At 51.7% G+C, this 21,237-nt stretch overlaps 1 protein-coding gene across 4 annotated transcripts in view; it reads left to right on the top strand.

The window, feature by feature from the left end:
• Positions 1-230: 230 nt before the first annotated feature.
• Positions 231-21,237, top strand: part of LOC121600406 — a 44,902-nt gene continuing 23,895 nt past the window's right edge. Inside the window, exons 1-2 of one of the 4 annotated variants that reach the window (XM_041928955.1) lie at positions 231-269; positions 1,763-11,409. In XM_041928955.1, coding sequence (XP_041784889.1) covers positions 3,512-11,409 — 7,898 coding nt within the window. In that variant the 5' untranslated portion in view covers positions 231-269; positions 1,763-3,511. Of the gene's footprint in view, positions 420-1,762; positions 11,410-21,237 lie in introns of all 4 variants that reach the window. The other 3 variants (XM_041928953.1, XM_041928954.1, XM_041928952.1) reach the window with 3 other exon arrangements.

Raw genomic sequence — 21,237 nt, 5'->3', positions numbered from 1 at the left:
TAATAATGTAAATGAACATCATCACATAAATGTATGTGCTTTTATCAACACAATCCTGTACCGTTTACATTTTTCTCACCCTCTCCCAAATCAGAGCGGCGAACCATTTTCACCGGCTCGTCAACTACGACAAAAACCATCGCACATAAACCCTGCAAATCGTGAGCGAGGCGGAAAACGTGAACCCCCTGCGCTGTTCACAGAAAAACCAACCACAACATTTCAAATTTGAAATCCCGCGTGGTCGCATCGCAGCAACCTGACGGAAGGTGAGCTGCACTACACATAGGCAGCGACGCAAAGAAGAAGAAGAAAAAAGAAGAAGACGACAAAGTGCGCGTGTGTGCGTTTTCGTATGTGAGCAAAACAACAATACGGTTACGATAAGAACGGTGGTAAAAATTAAAGTTTGAATAGAGGTGAATTGAAAGTTCATTAAAATATAATATTTAAGATTTTATATTAAATATTTGTGTGAAAATTTTTGAAGAGTACGAGAAGCACGTATGTGTATTTTTTATGTAAAAACTGCATTCGGGTGATCTAATAGGAGTTAATTAAAGAATGAAAACACCAATCCATTCATTCTGATGCTGGAATATTGCTGTGGCCCCGTTTCACTAAAACGGGTAATATGGTGTCGGGGCTAACGATTTGTTTGGTGATGTAGAACGATTTCTACGATAGTGCATTCGATGGAGCATACGAGCGAATTAACGAGCGCGCGAGCGCACGTGTGCCTGTGTGTGAGTGTGCACGCAAAACCAATAGGAACGAGAGAGAGTGTGCGCACAGCAGCAATAGAGAAGCTTAGAGCGAATACGGTGGCTAAAGAAGAGAGTGAAAAAAAAGCAAAACAACAAAAAAGAAACAACACTCACACATCTAAATAAGCCTACTACGTGTGTACCTACACTACTGTCATGGTGAGATGAGAGAGGGAGAAGAAAAAAGTAGCGTAGTATGAGTGAGACGAAAGTATTTGTGTGTCAAGCGTGCGGGTAGTAGTAATCAATGATTAGTGCACACCGTTTTCATGGCAATACGTTTGTACTACGGTAGTACATTGTTGTTGTTGTTGTTGTTTCTCTTTTTTCTGTGACACGATTTGTGACCACCTGGCATAGTGAAAAATGAAGTGTGTTCTAGTAGCAAATACTAAGCAATCGTAGCTGATAGTGAAGTATAGTGTATTAAATTCTAGCACATTCTGGATAGCTCGATTGTAAAATCAGCATGTTTTGACATTTATGTCATATCAAAACAAAGTTTAACACCAGTGAATCATCATATTCCACTTTAAATTTCCTACTTTATCATTAATTAAAACAGTGCTAATTGTACGCCTATTTTACTCAGCACCACCCCACGCTTGTGATGAAAAAAGGCATTGGTCGCCAAAATGGCCGTCCTTTTAAAAGCACATAAAACTTTATGAATACGCCGGTATGAATTATGTTTCGTGTGTCTGCTTCGTTCTCGCGCTTCACGCGTCCCCATTGTCCACTACCAGGGGCGCGTTCTAATGAGGCAATAATTCATACTGCCTGTGGTTCCCGTTTTAATGACCCCAGGCCAGCCATTGGTGCCGGAATTGCCGAACCGACAACTAGAGGGGGCTGGCAGGCGCGTGTGTTTCGCCGCTGCACAGCACGATTCGGTTTCCGGTGCGTCCGGGGCACGAGTTTTGGCTCCAGTTCAGTGCAGTATAAGAGGGGGTTTTAATATGTCGCTTATGCCATTCCATTTTTTTTTATTTTAGGTTACTTTCAAAAGCAAAGATATTCTTCCAAGAAAACACGTTTAAAAGTGTGCGTACTGAAAGTGCAGTAAAGAAGCATCCAGCTGTAGTCGGGTGAATAGCAGCAGTGGTTTGTAAAGTGATTGATTACCATCGCCATCATAACGCGCGATTGTGTGTGTGTGAATTTAGAGGGTGTGTAGTGCGTGTGGCATTGGTTTTTTATAGTATTGCCATCACATTCCGCGACGTTCAAAATCAATCTAGCACTTGCACCATTCTCGTGCGTGCTGCTGTTGTCACAGAACCCCCAACATTCTTCCACGCGCGTTGCCACTGCTGTCGGATGCACGGTGCGAGCGCCTCGAGGAGCCGTGAGAGCGAGTGAGAGATTTCGGCTGAGCAGAGAGAGTGGGAAAAAGTAGCGAGAGAAGCCCTGCATACCGCGCGCCAGTGTATTGGTGTGATCGCGCGTGTACAGCAGTGTGTGTGTGTAGTGAGCACTGAGAAGAAAAAAATCGAAATACACGATTTTGACAGCTCGCTCTCGGTTGCTGTCGCTCTCTCTCTCTCTCTCTCTTGCAAGGAGGCATTTTCAATGATTTGTGTGGTGTTCAAGTGACACGGAATTCGCTTTCGTCGTGTAGAGGTGAAAAATCAAAACATCGTACGTACGGTCTGAAAATTTGACGTGCCGTCAAGTGTCTGTGGCGGCTGTGCCAAAGTGTGACCGCTTTTACCTGAAGATTGCGATTGTGTGTTTTTTTTGGTGTGCCGTGTTGCTACGAACCGAGCAAAAGGCCAACAGTGTGCAGGAGCGGTGTCCCTGCAACCAAGGAGCGAAGTAAGCAGCAAGACAAGAAAAGGGGGAGGGCAGCTATTCGATCGATTTCGTGAAAAGTGCCGTCACTGGGAGCGCAGCGAAAAAGAGCGAGAAGCAGCAACCAGCACAGCAGCAGCAGAAGCGGGAAGAAAAATGAGTGATTAAAAATCCTGAGCTTTTCTTGGGAGTTTGTTTTTTTGTTTCTGGTTGTGTGTGGTGTGTGCTCTCTGTACGGAGCAATTTTTGTGTGTTGCCTGTGTTTGGGGTTGTGTTTTTCGTGCGTCGTGTGTGAAAAAAAGGAAAAGTCCGGAATTCTCGGAAGGAAAGAAAAGTTTGTGCAACAATACATACAAAAAAAAAACCACACATACACACCCCTCAGGCCAGGAGGAGTGGCCAGTGGCCCGCTGTGTGTGTCTCTCGACTCGTAAAGCTCGGTGAGCGTAAAGGAATAATCAAAAAAGGGCGATTGAAAATGTGAATGTGTGCGAAAATCCAAATCCAGCAAAGTGTCCAGCAAAAGTCAAGAGTGAAGTGAAATTGTGCATGGAAATATGATGGTAAAGTTAAGCGAAAACGAAAATTGAATTGCGATGCTCTCGTTCATTCTGCAAACATCCCTCACTGCGTGTGTGCGTGCGCTACGGCCGCTAAGGGTGTGTGCGTGTGCAGCAGCAGCACCGTCATCGCAGTGTGCGTAGGCGCGCCAAAGTGTGTGTGTGTTCCCTATCTGTGGGAGTGTGTGTTTGTGTGTGTGAGAGAGAGAGAGAAGCAATAGTGCGTTTTATTGTTGTTGTTGTTGTTGCTTTACTGTTGTGCGTATTGTGCATCCTTCCTCTCACTTCCTGCTGTGTCCTTCACCCTCTCACTCCACCCTTCTCTTTCTGACCCATGTGGAGGAAGCTTAGTATCGCGGGAAACACGGGCAATGGTCACCGGTCGCGGCTATGAGTGCCGAGGTTAGTGCACCGCAATGGCGATCGCTCGGATTCAACGGCGGCACATCCGACGGTTGCGGGTCGCCAGCAGCCCCCCCACCACAACAACACCCGGAGGCCGCTGGTTCGCCCCCGGGAGGCACCCTCATCAGCAATGGCGGTGCGGGGGCCACCACCCTTCCTGATCTCATACCGCTAGTCGGTGGCGGGCGACCCAAATCGCCCGGCGAGAAGTGCATCAATCACAACAACAACATAGTCAACACGACGACGACGACGACGACAGAGGCGACAACACCCGCCGGCAAGTCCGGGGACGGCGATGCGTGTGCGGCGGCGGCGGCGGCAGAGGAACCGTTCCACTGTGAGCTGGCCGTCGGGCTGGGTGCGGAATCGAACGCGGACCGTGACTCCGGGTTCGAAACGCCCTCGCTCGATACGACGACCGGCTCGGGCGGGTGGGGCGAGCGGCCGGCCGACACAACGCCGGACGGTGCGACACCGGTGCAACGTCACGCGGAACAACAGCAGCAGCAACAACAGGGACGGCACTATGTTGCGCACGTGGTTGTTGCAGGGGAGTGCAGCGAGTCGAAGGACACGAAGCTAATACTGCGCCGCCGGACGTCGCCCGGAGGCGGCGGTGATGGGTGTGGGTCACCGCACGATGCGACAGCCCTGCCGTCGTCGGGTGAAACTGCGACCCACAGTCCGTCCAACATCAAGATGGAGACGGGAAGCGAACCGGAAGCGGCAACAGCAGCGCCGGTTGTAGTGAAGCAGGAGCAGGGCGTAGAGGGGACACCGGTTCAAACGCCCACGCCGCGAGCACCGCAGCAACATACGGCCCCCAAACGGACCGGCTACCGGGACGATCCGCTGCCGCTTCCGCTCGAGCCAAAAGAGCACCGGAAGTCGAACCGGCGGAGACAGTTCACCGATCGCATCATCGATACGCTCTGCCTGCCGGAAATCTTCTTCAATGCGCGCGTCCGCCCCAAGCCGAAGCCGAAGCAGCCGGCCAAGCAGGCGAACAAACCGGCGGCCGCTGGACCGGTGCCGGGAGCGGCGAAAAAACGTGCCATCCCCGCGCTGACGGTGCCGAGGCGACCAACGGCACCGCTCCGTACCACGTCGGCCCTGTCGAACGGCAGCGAGACGGGCAGACCCGCTTCGGCCGCATCGGCGGCCCACCTTGTCGGTGCCCTCGAGCGTTCCCCCAGCGTACCGTGCACCGGGGCGGCGGGAAGCGGCGTCAACACTTCCACCCTGTCCACCACCACCACCACCACCACAGTTCCTAGGGTAAATCCAATCTTTCTGTTCGTGAAGCAGGAGGACACGCGCATCGTGGAGGTCCGGTGCGAGGACTACGACAAGCGCAACCGTATACGATTGACCCGGACCGGGCCGGCGGGCAGCTGGCGGGCGATACCGCGCACCGACCCGACCACGTCCGTCACGTTCTCCCTGCTGCCACCTCGCAGCGATGGGGAGGAACACGAAGAGGAGGAGGAGCAGGAGGAGGAGGAGGACCGTGCGGCAGCGATCGACAGCTGCTGCGGCGGACGGGCGTCCAGCGTGTCCGGGTCCGCTTCCGTCTCCGCGTCACCAAAGTACAAACTTGCGACGAAATCCGGACACAGCAGGCACCACCACCACCACCACCACCACCATCGCAAGCATAAGAAGAGCAAGAAGAAGAAGCGGCGCCACGTGTCGGAGGGCACGTCGGACGGTGGCCGCGACAGTCGCACGAGCGGTACGAGCTGCAGCGGCACGATCGGCCGGCTGGTGGCGACCGGCCAGCGCAAGGTGACGTTCAGCGTCGGCGTGAAGCAGGAGCAGCGGGTGGCCACCTCCCCGAACGCGGACCAGCCGGCGGAAGTGTACCACGACCACGAGCGGATACGACGGGCGGACGAGGAAGCGGCGGCGGCGGCTGCAGCTGCCGCCGCCGCCGAGGAGCGCGAGCGGGAGGAAACGATAGCGGAGCTGATCCGGAACTATCACGAGCAGCAGCGCCGGCAGCTCCAAGAGCTGCAGGAGAAGCTGCAGGCCAGCCGGCGCAGCGAGCTGGTGGCCGCCAGTCACCACACCAATATCAGTAGTTTTAGCGAACCGAGCGCGGTACCGAATGGCGGCACCACCACCACCACCACCGACGCGATGGTGGTGGACGTGAAGGCGGAGGAAGAGGACGGTGGAACCGGCTTCTGCCCGCGGCTGTTGCTGGGAGACAGCGGTAGCAATAGTAATAATAATAACAGTAGTAGTAACAATAATAGTAGTAACGCTAGTAACGGTAGCAGTAACGCCCTCGGTAGTAGTATTGGTGGCAGCCCGAGCCACCACGACGCCACCAGCAAGTGCAATGGCGGAGCAGGAGTCGAGACGGTCGAGAACACAAGCAATAGCCATAAACGGCGGCAGTCCGAGCTGTCCCACAAGCTGGAGCTGCTCGAGCTGGACGACGACGAGGACGATTGTGGAGCGGGCGGCAAGGGTGCCCAGTTGGTAGCCACGCTCGATGACTACGAAGTGCACGACGACGACGACGACGACGTGCATGGGTCCACGCTGGCAGCGCTGGCACGGACCGCCGATCGGGAGTGGCCGATTGCGCTCGCGAAGAAGTCGTCGGAGATGAAGGCCCGCCGAACGAGCATCGAGTCACAGATACCAACAAGCGTCATCCCGGTGCAGCAGCAGCAGCAGCATCGGTGCAGTGACGCTGGTGCGCAGGCGTCCAACGACGGTGGACCGCCGCCACTCGGCAGCCTGGTGCTGAGCGTGGACGACGAGGACGACGACGACGATGGGGGCACGGCCGCGGCGGGTCTGCTTGCACTGGATGAACTTGGGCTGAATCATCATCACCATCATCATCATCAGGAGCAGCAGCAGCAGCACCAGCACCAACACATCGTTGACGACGACGACGACGACGATGTGCAACTGCTCGGCGTGGAAGGCGGTCGGTCTAGCTTCGGCGTGGACCATCACCACCATCACCACCACCACCATCACAATATGCACCTGCATCATGCGCTTCGCTTCGATTCGTCGGCAAGACCGTCGCAAGGTTCGGACGAGATCATCGAGCTGGTACCGCCCGACGACGACGACGACGACGACGCACACGGTGCTTGTGTTGGTGCCGGCCCCAAGGATGCTGGGGAAGGACGACCGCACGAGCACGACAGCCACCCGGACGATGATGGTGGTAGTGCGCTGGCCGCTGCGATAGCGGCGGCGGTGGCGGCGGCGGCTGCAGCGGCAGCCGCTGCAGCCGATGCACCAGCGGTGCCACCCGACCGCTCCTCCACCACCGTCGTCGAGATAGACGACGACGAAGTGTGCGTTCTCGAGCAGCAGCAGCGGCAGGAGAAGCAGCTAACACCAACACCAGCATCGCAAGGACACACGGCGAAAGGAACCCGAACCCGGAGTAACGACGACGACGATGCTGCCACTACCACGACAACGACGACGACGACGATGGACGCCATCGTCATCGGCCCGGACGGTACTACAGGTACGACGACGCTCGCAAGAACAACCACCACTACGACGGCATCCGCGTCGACGGGCTCTACCACCACTACCCCTTCCGTTCCAGGGACGCTGGCGGCGGCAGGCGGCAGTGACGCGGGCAAGACGAAATCGACTTGCATCGAGAGCAACGCGGAAGTGCATCATCCACCGCACATCACCATCAGTAGTGATAGTGAGCTCGACGATGACGATCCGAAGCACGCGCTGCAGCAGCAGAACTCGGATCTTCTGGAGCAACAGCAGCAGCAGCAGCAGCAGCAACACCATCAGCAACAAGAACACAACCATTTGCACCATCATCATCATCATCATCATCAACAACAACAACAACAACAACAGCTGCATCATCTGAGTGCGGAGTTTGGCGACCTGATCGAAGGCATCGACGAGCTGCAGGCAGCTAGCAGTAGTGGAGGTGGAGGAGTAGTGGGAGCTGAAGCAGCAGGTGCAACAGGAGGAGCAGCAGTGCGGGGAGGACCGGCACACAGCGGGTCGGCGGCGGACGAGCTGCTGCATGCGGCGGCGGCCAGCTGCGGCGACACTACGATGACCGGGGCCGCCGAACTGCTCGACTCGCTGGTGGAGCAACAGCGCCGCGCGGACGCCACCGGGGGCGGCTCCTCAGCCACCGCCACGAAGCCGACCACCGCCAACCCGATCTACACGATCGCGGACGACTACAACGACGACGACGAGGACGACGTGCTGCTGGAGCCGGAACCGGTCGCGGACATCATTTCGCGGCTGGGCGAATCGCTCAGCACCTCGCCGAAGTGTTTGTCGTTCAATGAGGCGGGCGAAATCGAGGGCCTCACCGGCGACCTGTTCGGCGGTGGGGTAGGCGGTGGTGTTGGGGGTGGCAGTGCTAGCGGCGGTGGTAGTGATGGCGGCGTGGATGACGATCTGCTGCCGAACCCGTTCGCACCCGAGCAGACGGTAGCAGCGTCCGGTGCGATGACGCAGCAGCAGCAACAGTCCAGCACAGTGACAATGGGGGGTGGCGGAAGTGCCACGACGACGGCGTCCACCACCACCACCACCTCGTCGGCGGCGTCCTCCTCCACGACCACGCTGGAGGACGAGCTGTCCATCACGATAAAGGATCTGACGGAGGCGAGCGAGCACGCGAGTTCCTACTTTGCAAGTGCGGCGGCGGCGGAGGCAAGCAAGGCCGCCGGGAAGGAAGCTGCCGACGGTGACCGAAGTGGCGGCGACAGTGGTGGTGGTAACAGTGAATCATCGGCCTCGGTGAGCACCTCGGCGAAGGAGCTGCCGGCCGAGGCGCCGATCGTGATATCGCCCGACTCGTGCCAGGAGGAGCTGCCGAAGGATCTGAGCTGCCGCAAGCGCAGCCTGTCGCCCTCGCCCCGGCCCGTGTCGCACAGCTCCGATGCGATACAGTCGCCGCAGCCGAGCGGGCTGCCCGCGGTACCCCCGTCGCCGGATCTGTTCCTGCAGCCGAAATCCATCTCCGCGTCCAGCTCGAGCAGCAGCTCGACGACGTCGAGCGTGATCGAGGCGCTGATGTCGCAGGCGGCCGCAGCAGTGGCGGCCGTCGCGAAAGGTGGCGGCCGGCCCGCCGCTGCTGACGGGGTGGGCGTTTCGGCGACGACGACGACGAGCACGGTGGCCACCAGTACGAGCGGTAGCGCCGCGGTAGCAACGACGACGACCTCCAAAACGGGCGGCACGGTGCAGCAGAAGGAGCCGCTCGATCTGGGCAAGTGTCGCAAGTCGGCCAGCCCGACGGTCAGCTGCTCGGAGGAGGCGAAGCGGCTCTCATCGTCCAGCGGTGGCGGTGGCAGTGCCAGTGCCGCCGACGACACGAGCGAACCGAAAGCGAAACGCATCAAAACGGACCCCGAACAGCAGCAGCAGCAGCAGCAGCAAAGGCCAACCGGTGGTGCTGGTAAGACGGTGCCGGCTGTCACGACGTCCAGTGCGGGCGTGAGTGCCGCCTCGCTGATCAACGCGATGGCGGCCGGTGGAAGTAGCGGGGCCGCCACCGCCTCAGTGACACCCTCCAGCCAGCAGAGTGCGGCGGCGGCTGCAGCGGCAGCCGCCTACGCGAATCTCAACGACTCGGCCCGCCTGGTGGAGATGCTCACCTCCGGCAACGATCCGGACCCGCTCACCCAGCTCCGCCTGCTCGTGGGCAATCCGGCCTGGAAGGTGCCGGACCCGCTGCTCGTGCCAAAGGATCGGCTGAACGCGGTGCTGGCGTCACCGGCCCGCGAAATCCCCCTGCTGCTAACGACGCGGCCCGAGCTGCGGCTGCCGGAAGCGTTCGCCTTTCCCAACATACTGCAGGATCCGGACATACTGGTGATCTCGCTGCAGCAGCTCGAAACGATCCTGCAGACGCAGGAAGAGCTGGTGAAGCTCAAATCGAAGACGACGCTCGATGCGACGGCGGCGGCAGCAGCAGCAGCAGCGGTCGCTACGCCGCCCCCCACTACGCCCGTGCCATCGATGGCGGCCGTCGGCAAGAAGGCGCACGCCGCGGCCGCCACCCCGACACCGCCCAGCCCGCTCGAGACGCTGAAGCAAACGCTGACGGCGCAGGCGGCGAAACAGAACCCGATGATGAGCTCGCTGCTCGCTTCCGGGCTGGCCGGGGACATTGACGCGGCAACGACGGCCGCCTTCAACCAGATGCTCTGGCTGCCCTACCTCGGCCAGATGGGACAGTTCGCGCCGGACCTGCTGAAGGCGATGATGAACCTGCCGGCCTCGGCGTCCGCCGCCACGGTGGCGGCGGCGGCAGCTGCCGCCGTTGGTGGAGCGGCGGGCGCCGCCGGCACCGGCGCAAACGCGCTGGCCGACATGCTACCGTTTATGGGCCCGCGGTTTCAGGACTTTTGCGGGTTGCCGCCCGCCACGGCGACCAGCCCGCTCGAGTACAAGCGGCAGCTCGAGCTGGCCATGCTGCAGGAAGCGATGACGACGGCGAACCTGCAGCAGCGCAAGCAGCAGGAAGCGGCGGCCCAGAAGAAGGCAGCGGCGGCAGCGGCCGCCGCTGCGGCTGCCGCCCACGTCGACCGCAAACCCGTCCTTGGGCCGAAAACGCTCGAGCAGCAGCGCTCGGTGGCGGCAGTAACGGCCGCCGCCAACATGTTCCAGAGCCAGCAGAAGAAGGCGGCTGCGGCGGCGGCTGCCGCTGCCGCAGCGGCCGGTATGATCAACCCCCTCGCGATACCTCAGTTCATGACGCCGCCCACGATGACGCACGGAAGTGGCAGTGGTGGTGGTAGCGGCAACAGCAGCAGCAGCAGCAGCAGTCGGTACGGTGCAGCTGGCGCGGCTGGCGCTAGTTCGCGAACATCCGCCCAAGCGTTGCTGCAGCAGCAGCAACACCATGCGCAACAGCTCCAGCAGCAGCAGCAGCAGCATCAATCGTTCAGTCCGAGTGGGTTTAAAAATATGGCCAACCTTATGAACCAGGCGGCTGCCGCGGCGGCAGCGTCCGGTGGACGGCAGCAGCACTCGGGAAGCTCGCACCGGCAACAGCTTACCGCATTGCAGAAGGCGAAACTGCAACAGCAGCAACACCATCAGCAGCAGCAGCAGCAGCTCCAGCACCAAAGCAGTATGGGTGCGGCCGGTATGTTCGGCTCGGCGGCGGCCAATTCGTTCTTCAATCTTCCCACCAACTTCCAAGAGTTCCACGAGCAGCAGCAACAGCTCGCCCGGAAGCTCCAGAAAGAGCAGCTCCACCAGCAGCAGCACCAGCAGCAGCAACATCATCATCATCACCAGCAGCAGCAACAGCAGCAGCAGCATCAGCTTCAGCTACAACAGCAGCATCAGCAGCAACAGCTCCTCCAGCAACAGATGCACCACCATCACCAGGAAGAGCAAAAACCAAGGGTAACGTGCAAATCGCTGATGAACTTGCTGCAGCCGGACAAGCAGCAGCAGCAGCAGCTGCACAAGCATGCCGGCGGGGGCAATGGTGGTGCGAACAGTAGTGCTTCCAGCAAGCTGGCCAATCTGATGGCCATCCCGGGGATGGATCTGTACACTGCGCAACAGCACGAACAGCTACAGCAACAAATGTTCCTACAGCAGCAGCAGCAGCAGCAGCAGCAACAGCAGCACAACTTCCTCCAGCAGCAACAGCAGCAGCATCATTTAATGCAGTCAGGCGGCGGTGGAAGTGGTGCGGGCGGTGGTATGCATCAGCAACCCAAGCTAAAGGTGAAGCCCGGTCTGCATCTGCTCGATCCGGCCGCCATGCAGAGACGGTTGCTGAATACGGACGATCTGGCGGAGGTCGGCAGCACCACGAACGGGCTCGACGATACGACGGATCTGTCCTCACCGCTCTGGCATCCTCTGTTTGGCAGGTGAGTGTTTGGATGTAGTTTGTTAACATAGTTTTGGATGATAGATTGATACACGTTTTGATGTCGAACAAATGAAGGTAACAGTCTTAGATGATAATTCACATGACTGTTATCAAGTGAGATTACATCTTTAATCCATCAGTGTGTTTTTTGTAGGATACAGTGTAATAGTCTCATATGACGAGTATCCATTCTTAATGAGTTTTCGCTGCGTTTTATGATCTGTAAATTCCTCTTTTAACGAGCAAAATCGCACATGACGAGCATTGCAGGGTTTTCCAAATTAGTTTCGAATGTAATCGTTGTTGTTCACCACGAGAAAGATGTGAATCCACATCAATCTAATATTTCATTTGCATCATCATAATTTGTAATTTCTTCAGCATGATTTTAAACACATCTCATGCTGGATTGAGTTTGACAGTGCTTTGTGACGTGTTGAAAATCGTGTGTAAAAACTGAATATTCATTTTGAAACAAATACACCATTTGACAGCTGTTGAAAAACATCTTGAAGGCGGTGTATAACAATGTTAACATTCGAAACTGACTTGGAAAATCCTGTACATTGCAATTACATAGCTCTTTACTGTGATTATATTTCATTGTATAACCAATTATTTGGGCATTGGATCCAATTATTCTGCTTTTTAAACAAATTGTTTAGAAAAGGTTACCAGTTTTTGTACGAGTTTTTCGATGTCCTAAGTCTCACTTTTTAAGTCATTTAGGCTGAATTATCTATCGATTCAAATGAATATACGTGGTTTTCCAAGTCCCTTTCGAATGTAAACATTGTTTTTCATCGCGTGAAAGAAGTTATTTCACATCACTCTGATATTTCATTTGCATCATAATAATTTTTAATTTTTTGAGTATGATTTTCAACACTTCACTTGTCAACGGGTAATGAGATCCGGCTTCAAATCCTAGTGAAAAAACGATGGCAGCAGACCGTTGAAGTGTTGAAAATCATGGTGAAGAAATTAAAAATGACAAGTGACAAAAATGAAACATCAGAGTGATGTGGAATAACTTCTTGCTCGCAGTGAAAACCAATGTTTACCATTTGAAAGTGACTTGGAAAACCCTGTAATGCTCCAATGATTGGTTTGATTGAACTCTATAGGCTAATTTATTAATTTATCAGTATCGTTCTGTTTGGATTTCGTTTCGAGTCCAGTGGAGAATCCGAGAATTCCAGGGCAAGAATAAACTCCTGATGGTTTGATACATTTGTCAAAGAGCCTCTGATAGCGCTCGTTGAAAATGAGTTGGGATAGTCCATGCTCCATTGATTGCAATTGTAAAATTGATTATTTTTTCCAGCAAAAAGCAAATTATGTTATTTATTGGCAAAAGTAAATGGATTGAACTTGTTCTGCATTCCAGCAAGATCGCAAAGCAGGAATGATAGTGGATAAACAGCTAAGCAAATGGAGTCATTTCTTGGTATTGTGCAGAGCTTTGTCGATGATAGGAAGATGCAAATTGTTGCTACCCAGGAATTGTGATGGTATAATAATATTTCGCAGCAATAACACTACATCTCGGGGTAGTTACTTGGCTTGAGCAAAGCACGGCTATTGCACGAATTGCGCAGTTTAGCAGCAACAGGGTACGCGGAAAAACACGTAATAGATTTCAAAAGAGCAATTTCACAGACTATTAATTTAGCAATTCAAGGTACGACCATTATTTCCAATGATCATCAGCTGTATTAATGTATGGTTGATTCCCAGCAATGACACAAAATACAAAGTTTGGTTGTGCATATCGTGCGTTAAACATTCATTGCCAGTTGGACTGTGTTATCCCTTTTATTCCCTGTTTTGTTTCGTTGGCCGTTTCAAACACGAAACAATTGTCATCAAGCGTCCAACTGACGTCATCGCGCTTTGACAAAACGCGCTCACTAAGGCCTAATCGTTGATCGCGTATGCTTTATCAGTGATATTAGCTATCGTTAATCGTTCACGTGCGCTCAACACGTTAATCACGAACGGTTGCGTGAATGGTGGGGCGCCAATTTTGCGCTGTATCGATTATAATCCTCAGCGCAATTTCTCTTTTGGTTACATGGTGGGTGTTTTTTGTTTTCTTCTTTGCCACCCCTCCACCAAGAGAAAGCAATTGAAAGCAAATACTACCAACTTTCGAACACACATCTTATTCCGCAGTTCGTTCGTTTGCAGCTACCGTCTCCCCACTCGATCAATCATTCATGCGGTCATTTGCTGCTCTCGTCGTCGCATTCGGGTCGGGCTGTTCCGCTGTGTTGTCTTTGTCCCTGCGCATAACCTTCAACCTAATCAACCTTCAAAATAGTAAAGCCAAACATCTTCTACACGGTCATAAACATGCTCGCAATGCGCTGCCGGGGTTTGGATCGGTTCCAAATGTGTTCCATACGGAGTTCATTTCGTTTGAAGAATGGTTTAAAAATTCGCAAACACTGGCTACAATCGGGGGTATTTGGTTTTGTGGTTTTTGCTCTGGAGCATGCCCATTTTACGATCCTGAGAGATGTTCACATAACACAAGCAACAATGAAGGGGTACGGCGATGAGAAGCCAAGGGCAACAGCATATTGTTTTGATTAAGCGTAAATAATCGTTACAAATCGTGTTTTCATATGCATATGAAAAAAAAACGGAATCGATGTGTCTCCCATCGTCGTACGGTTGTCATCTTGGCGAGATCCTCTCACGCTTGCGATCGATCCGTGATCGTGAGATCTCTTCGACTGTCGAGAAGAATTCGTATCTTGTGAGAGTTTGGAAATAGAATGCAAAGAGAAAGAAAAAAATCATCATGGCCTGGAAGCCGTCATGGTCACGGCCTGGGAACACAGTTGCACGTTCGCTTCCCCAAACGCCGAGGTTCATCGCACAGATGGTTTCTTGTTTATGTCAGAACGCTGCTTCGCTTTTGATGTTCGCGTTCGTTGCTCAGCCCGCGCGTACCCGGTGATTGGAATATGAGCGGATCGTACCCGAGAGGACGAGAAGCAAAGGGGTGAGACTCGCGGCACAGCCTCTTATGCAGCGAAAATCACTCCCGTGGGAAAATTCGGAAAAAAGTGTTCTGCGCTCGGCTCTTTCTTTTTCCTTCGGTGAGCGCGGCGTGTGTGGTGCGCACCGCCCCAAAGGACAGAACAAAATCGAAATACTGGTTTTCCTTCGCGAGTCTGAGATATGGTATACGTGCGGCGATGATGTACCCGTCCCTGGTGGCTGGCTGCACGGGAAGCAAGAAATAACAACTTCATGCTCGCTAATGATGAGACTTCGGATGCGTTTGAAGAGGAGCATGCATTGTATAGCGGGCAGCTAGGTCAGGAGGACAAGGACAGGGCAGGGATACGATAGAATAGATACAACAGCATGCCAAACTTCACGTTCGCTTGAATAATGGCACAGCTTTGCCTATCTATAGAGGCGGAGTTTTGCATCACTTTCACGTCAGATTTTTGAGTCTTAGCTTTTCGCATGTACCTAAAACCTGGATATATGATACAAATTCCTGGGAAAGAGCGTTGTCTTCAATTTCGCCCCAAAATTCAAAGTTAAGGCATGTTCCCCCCTTGCGGGTTGTTATCTCTGTAAAGTGTCTAACGTTTCATGTTCCAATCATAAAACCATTAACAAATTTATAACACACTCACCCACAGGAGTGAAAAGATGCATTTTTTGGTTTTGTTCGGGTCGATAAGCTTGCTCATCTCCTCCGTGTGGGGCAATAATGCCCGATGCATAATGATGATGATTGTGTGGGGCGCAACCGGAGAGTACAAGTCTGTGCCAGCATCACGTTTCATTAATTAAAAAGCGCTGCAGAGAGCTCCATTGGCAAGCATTTAGCATTTATTTAATGATTCCTTTTTGCATCAAAACAAAAAACAAAAACCAATGCAGTGAAATAAATAGTACTTGTACGCAGGATGTCCTTCTCTCCTGAGGCGCACATGATTGCTACAAGAAGAGGACGGAATGCATGCCGTCGGGCAATAAGGTTTTGTTTCTGTGTTAATTGATATTACGGTGCTGTGGCGAATATAAGGCAAAGAAAGGATTATAGTATAATAAACCATCTCGTCGTCTGGTCGTCTGTTTTGGGTTGGAATATGCATTAAAAGAATTAATTATGATCCTTTCGAAGATAGTTTTTTGAGCTTTGAGTTGTCGCCGACCTTTTCGTTTCCGCAGACGAGATCATCTGCTACATTGACGTACGTTCCCAGAAGAATGCGCATAATTGGAATTGGTTCGTTAATAAAGCAACCCACCAGCTAGTAACAACGCCGAAACACCGTCGCTCTGTTTTTATCCTTCCACGAATCTGTCCCTATCTGTGCCTCTTACTGTAACGAATCATGTAAAAATATAAAGGTCTCTGGTAAATCCGTCCAGAAACCGGTACCGCAGAAGCGTGTACACCGTGCTGTGCAATAGCAATGCGGATTTATCTGTGCAAACTTGTCCATATCGCTCGGGCTCTGCTCTCTGTACGTTGTGCGCCTGTAGAAGTGCATATTGTTATTAAACAAGTTCGCTTCCACTCACCATTACGAGTGTGTGCTCTTGTCTGTGCAACGAGATAAAGCTGAGCTGAGCGAAAGAATAAGAAACGATAACCTCCGCGTGTAGCCGCCCTTCCCAGCTCTGCCACAAACCGGTTGCGCGCTTGTAGCACTGTGTGTGGTGGTAGTTACTTGCCTGAGCCTCTAGCTCTAAAAGGGGGTACGTTTGCGCCCTGTTCGAGTTCTTCACTGGTCGATTGGTTTTGTCTCGCTGCTGTGTGTGTTGTTGAAGCAGGTCAGCACTCTGGGCTGTAGTTGGTCGGATTTTTGCAGTCAGTCAGCTACACACACACACACCGATATACATGCAGACGACAGACTGCATAGGGCTGGCCGGAAGAGCCAGTCGGAGGTACGGATCTCCGGTTGCGGTGTGATAGAGCACAACTCTCTACCCTGCCCACCATGCATAATTGAAGTCCAAATGTGAAGGAATGTGCACCGTTTCTAAGCGAGCTGGTGGTGGATGATGTGGTGGGATGGTGGTGGTGATAGAACCTAGACACAGTTGAAGTCGTCCGGGAGATACGACGAATGGAGGTAGTAGGAGTGCGCCGATGTGTACGACTTGTTGCAACTACTTGTTGTGCCTCGAAACTCTTCCTTACATTCCCTATTTTTGTTTGCTACTGACTACGGACCCAGCAATGGAATAGTTGCATTTTGCTCTCTTTTGTTACCTCACAGAGTTCCAATGAGTTATTCCCTTATTCCCTTAGGCCTGCAGGAACGAGGTAGCTGAAAGAGGGCATACCGTAATGCTGGAGCGCTCCACGAGGCTACGGAAGCAGCTTGAAACCAATACAAAACGGGACTGTGCAAAAGCTTAAAGAGAATCGCCAAGCTTTTACTCTAGTTTTTTGGCCCCAACAAACCTGGACCGTGTTGTTGTCCAGGCTCGCTTGGTTCGTACCATGTGCCAAAGTTCGGGCGCTCTTTCTCCTATGTCTGTGAAACGGTGCTGTGCCCTAGACACGGTGACCGGGCTAGAAATGAATGAGGGAGTAAGTTGGCGAGCTTTTCGGTTCGAAACGTAGACGGGTTTGCTTTCACCAAGGTTAAAACCATCGTCGTCGTGTCGTATGCCCAAGGTCCAATGCTTTTTCTACTGGGGCGTGTGACGTGTGCTGTGTGGCATTGGATTTGGTTCCCCTCGCCGCTGTACAGTTCCATCGGGCACTGTTCGGTCGGTTCGTAGCTTGGAAGCGTCGTCGCTTTTCCCTCCGAATGCGCAGCCGGTGGGGCGAATCCGAGAAAAGAACGATAAAATGAGGAGTGCCGCCACAAAACGCTGAATCGGACGAAAGTAAATTTCTGACCGTAAAGAAGGACGACGACGACGACGACGGAAGACGACGATGATTCTCGATGAGTTTGGGTGCATTTCGGGACGAGGAATCCGGTGATAATAGGGCCACGGGGTGACAACGAAATAGTGTGTGGGAGCCTTTTTCTCATTCATCCACGGCACACAAACGGTGAGAGGAAGCTAACGCTTCGGCTGCAGCGCGAAGTCTGAGCGTTTTTCCTCTTATGCTTTGCATGTTGCACCACAGCTCTACTGCCGAGCTCCCTCCATGGTAGTGCCAGGTTTCGTGCCCAAAAAAAAACCCCTCGAGCGGAGCGAAACGGGACAATAAGGACAGCCTGGTGGAAAGCTCGCTTCTAGGTCAGGCAATGGCGACGAAGCAAATGGAAACACTGTAAATGTGGGGATACGACGATAGCACACCGGACGTTTGTCTATCGCTTTTTCTTTCCTTCCCGTACGAGGCTGCGAGATTCCGGGTGCAAGACCTGTTGCCCACAAATCGAGGTTACCGGCAGGCTCCAGTACTGCCGAACTTTAGGAACGGAGCGGAAAGAAGGTGAAAGAAATCCCAAATTGGTGTCATGGTCGTCTGTTTTGCTGTGGGAGAGACGGGCATGGGTTTGTGAATGGAGATGGCGTGCGTTTGCCAATGACCTGCCATGCCGCCTAGCTATGGAGTACTTTAGTCGCCAGCGTCTGGGTCGAAGGTTTGGCGATGATGATTCGGCAATGATTCATCAGTGGGGCAAGAAGTCGGGCGACTAGCAAGTGGTTTTTATTTTAGGAATAGTCTGAATGGTACTTGGCTCTGATAAACTGCAGTCAAACACGAACCTCGAAGTGGTGGTATGGTACCATTTGAAGGTAGTGGTCGTCTGAATCGCGAGAGAGAGAGAGAGAGAGAGAGAGAGAGAGAGAGAGAGAGAGAGAGAGAGAGAGAGAGAGAGAGAGAGAGATCAAGATGCCTTGGATTGATGGGTTTGCTGCCTATGAGTAAATGAGTCGATTTGGGATATCTTGGTAATTCGGATTTCGTGTCACAAATGTGTTACAATAAGTAACAGTAGATTGATTCAAATCACCTCAGAACTAGCTTGATCGTGATGCATTCGATAGTTTCTGTAACAGAGATTATAACAATACACGCAATTGTATACAACACCGCTGTGCAGCTTTGCTACAGAACAAAGTGTCATAAAAGATCTCACCATCCCATTCCGGCAGCAATAAATATGATCAAGCTACTGGAGGATGAATGTCTGTGGGTTTTAGCTCTCTGGGAATACAACAAGAATCCGGGTTCCTTTCCGCGTTTCGACGTCGTTGCTGTCTTTGTTGTCCAACTATGGGGCAATAAATCTTTTCCCGATCGATCGAAAGCGATCGATATACGGCTTAACCTTTCGTCTCTTCTACCCTTGAGAAGTTTTGCCTTGGGCAGCTTCTAGCAGGTAGTCAGTCTTGGTGTGGGTTCTTGGGAGCCAAATTAAGAAAGAGGGAGCGTTTTATTTTTTATTGTCCCTCATTTAGTTTTAAAGACGCTTTTTTACACAAAGAAATTAATGCAGCGTCAGCTTTTTATTGATAATTGTTATATTTATGTCAATTTTATTATATGACGTATACACGTTTTATAATGCTTACTCTATTACACAACTAAGTACAATGTACAGATTCTTAGTTTTAGCTTATATATAGTTGATATAATAGATACATCTCTAGTTATTTGAAAAAAAAAATAACAATATTTGTTTGCCAAATCAAGTGGCATATGTATTGACAATACATATTCAAAAGAGCAAATTTATAACAACACTGAAGCCTTGAAGGAAAATGTTGAAAATGTTGTTTGTATTACGATTGAAGTTGTTTTAAATTTCTAAAACATTTTTTTTTCATTAATCAGAACAAATTAACGAAAATTTCCATTCCTTCTGACGAGTTTGCTGAACCTATAATTATTGTTTTGTTCCTATATGTGTGGAGTTGTGTTGCTATGGTGATGAGGTAGCTAGAAACCCTATAAAACTGAATGTTATTGAAATGGGACCGAGTTTGTGTACTTGATTGATTTGAATAACGAGCATCGTTGTCCTGATATCGAATTTCGTTGTTATTTAATCGTCAGAAATGTATGAGTTTTTGTATGTAAATGTGTGCTTGATATGAAAACAATGTATGAGGCCTGCAGCTCCTAATGGATAAACTAGTATGCTACAGTCAGCAAAGCCAAACATTGTTTCAGCTAGCGAGGAAAAGCGAAATGATTGAACCCATTGTTTACCAAATTTCAATTGTCACTTTATAACGCTAATAATTATCTCAGAAATGCACTGCTACTACTACTACTAATGCTTTTACTACCATTACTACTACTATTTATGTTAATTTTATGACTATGACTACTACTGGAATATGTATATTTTCAATCCCGCTTATAGCTCTAAACTACAAAACTAGGCTTCAATCGCAGACCAAACGGAACTGTAAATGGTGCAATGGCTATGCCCTCCGGCTAACATTCTGCAGGTCGTGTGTTCAAATCTCGCATGCGGGTACACAGCAGCTTTTGAAAACTGTTGTACGTGCAATGCTCATGTGCAAAAGTTTAATTTTAGCTAAACATCATCATGACGAAGCTGCTTTTGGCGAAAAAGAACACATACATAAGAATCCATAGGTGGGGAAACATTCCAAATTTGCAGAACCAATTCCCGTACTGCTGCCGCCTAGTCCAATCAATAAAACGGCTGGCAACCGATGGCAATAGATAATGGCTCAAATTTGATTTGGTTGATTTGATAAACGAAAAAAAAGAAGTCAAATATGTATTACTTCTTTCAGCTGATGTTCGTCTTTTTTATCACCAATAAAGCTGCTGTGAGGTGAAGTACCAGAGTTACGCTCAACACGGTGAGGGAGACGCTTCCTAGAACGAGACCGGTTTTCATTCGCGCTTTTTAAAATGATTTCTATCTCGTGCAGGAAATGACTGCTGAACTCAACCTCCCCCCCCCCCCCCTCCACCACCCCACAAACATCCCTCCGATTCCCAAACAATGTGGAAAAAAATATGCATTTGCCAAAATTCACGCCACCCGGCAAACTTTTGGAGGTCGCGTGTTGGACTGAGAGCACAAAAAGAGCAAACATGATGCCCCGAGCGTTGTCTATTAAATCCGTTCAGAAGCGGCGGCAAGGGTGATCCGTGAAAAATGGGATGAGGAAAACAGTGCAACGAACTTGGGGATGCGTTCATTTTTTTTTTTTTTGCTGACTCCCATTTCCCATTGATCCTGCTTGCTTCCTGTGTTGGTGTGTGTGTTTGTCTTTTTGAACTGTACAATGTGTGATTCGGTGTCCGGTTGGGCACCTCACGTGGCCTGTTCGGCGACCGGTCCATCCCCCTATTGTTGCGGTTCGTTGGTTTTTCCAACCGGAAAATTATCTCCCACACTTTCGCTGTCTCTCTCTCTCTCTCTTTCTCTCTCTTTAAAGCTGTTTGATGCAGGCTGGTTCTTTAACCACATTATTTTGTTGCACCGTGACCAACAAAACGGTCGTTGCCGGTTCCGCCGAAATCCGTTCAAACATCACGACACAACTCACCCCCAAACCCTTCTACCCCCTCTCCTACTGACTCTGGGGTGGGGTGTGTGTGTGATGATGCGGCGCAACCCCAAACACACAATGTCAGCTTGTTCGCGGTTTTTTATTTTTATTTTTATTTTTATTTGTTGCCTTCCCTTCACTGCGGGGAGGGAGCGTATTCACTTCCCACCGTGCGCGAGTGGTAAGGATGTTCTGACAGTCAATCAGTGCCTTCGGCGGGTGCGACAAACCACGGGGGACGGGGGACGGACGAAAGTACGCATCGTCGCCGCTGCGTGACGCTGTAACGCTGCGTAGGAAATTGGTCCAAAAAATGTGTTCG

Source organism: Anopheles merus, chromosome 3L (assembly GCF_017562075.2).
Source record: "Anopheles merus strain MAF chromosome 3L, AmerM5.1, whole genome shotgun sequence".
Taxonomy (NCBI): Eukaryota; Metazoa; Arthropoda; class Insecta; order Diptera; family Culicidae; genus Anopheles; species Anopheles merus.
Note: the sequence above shows the minus strand (reverse complement) of the source record. Positions and strands in the feature narration are given on the sequence as shown.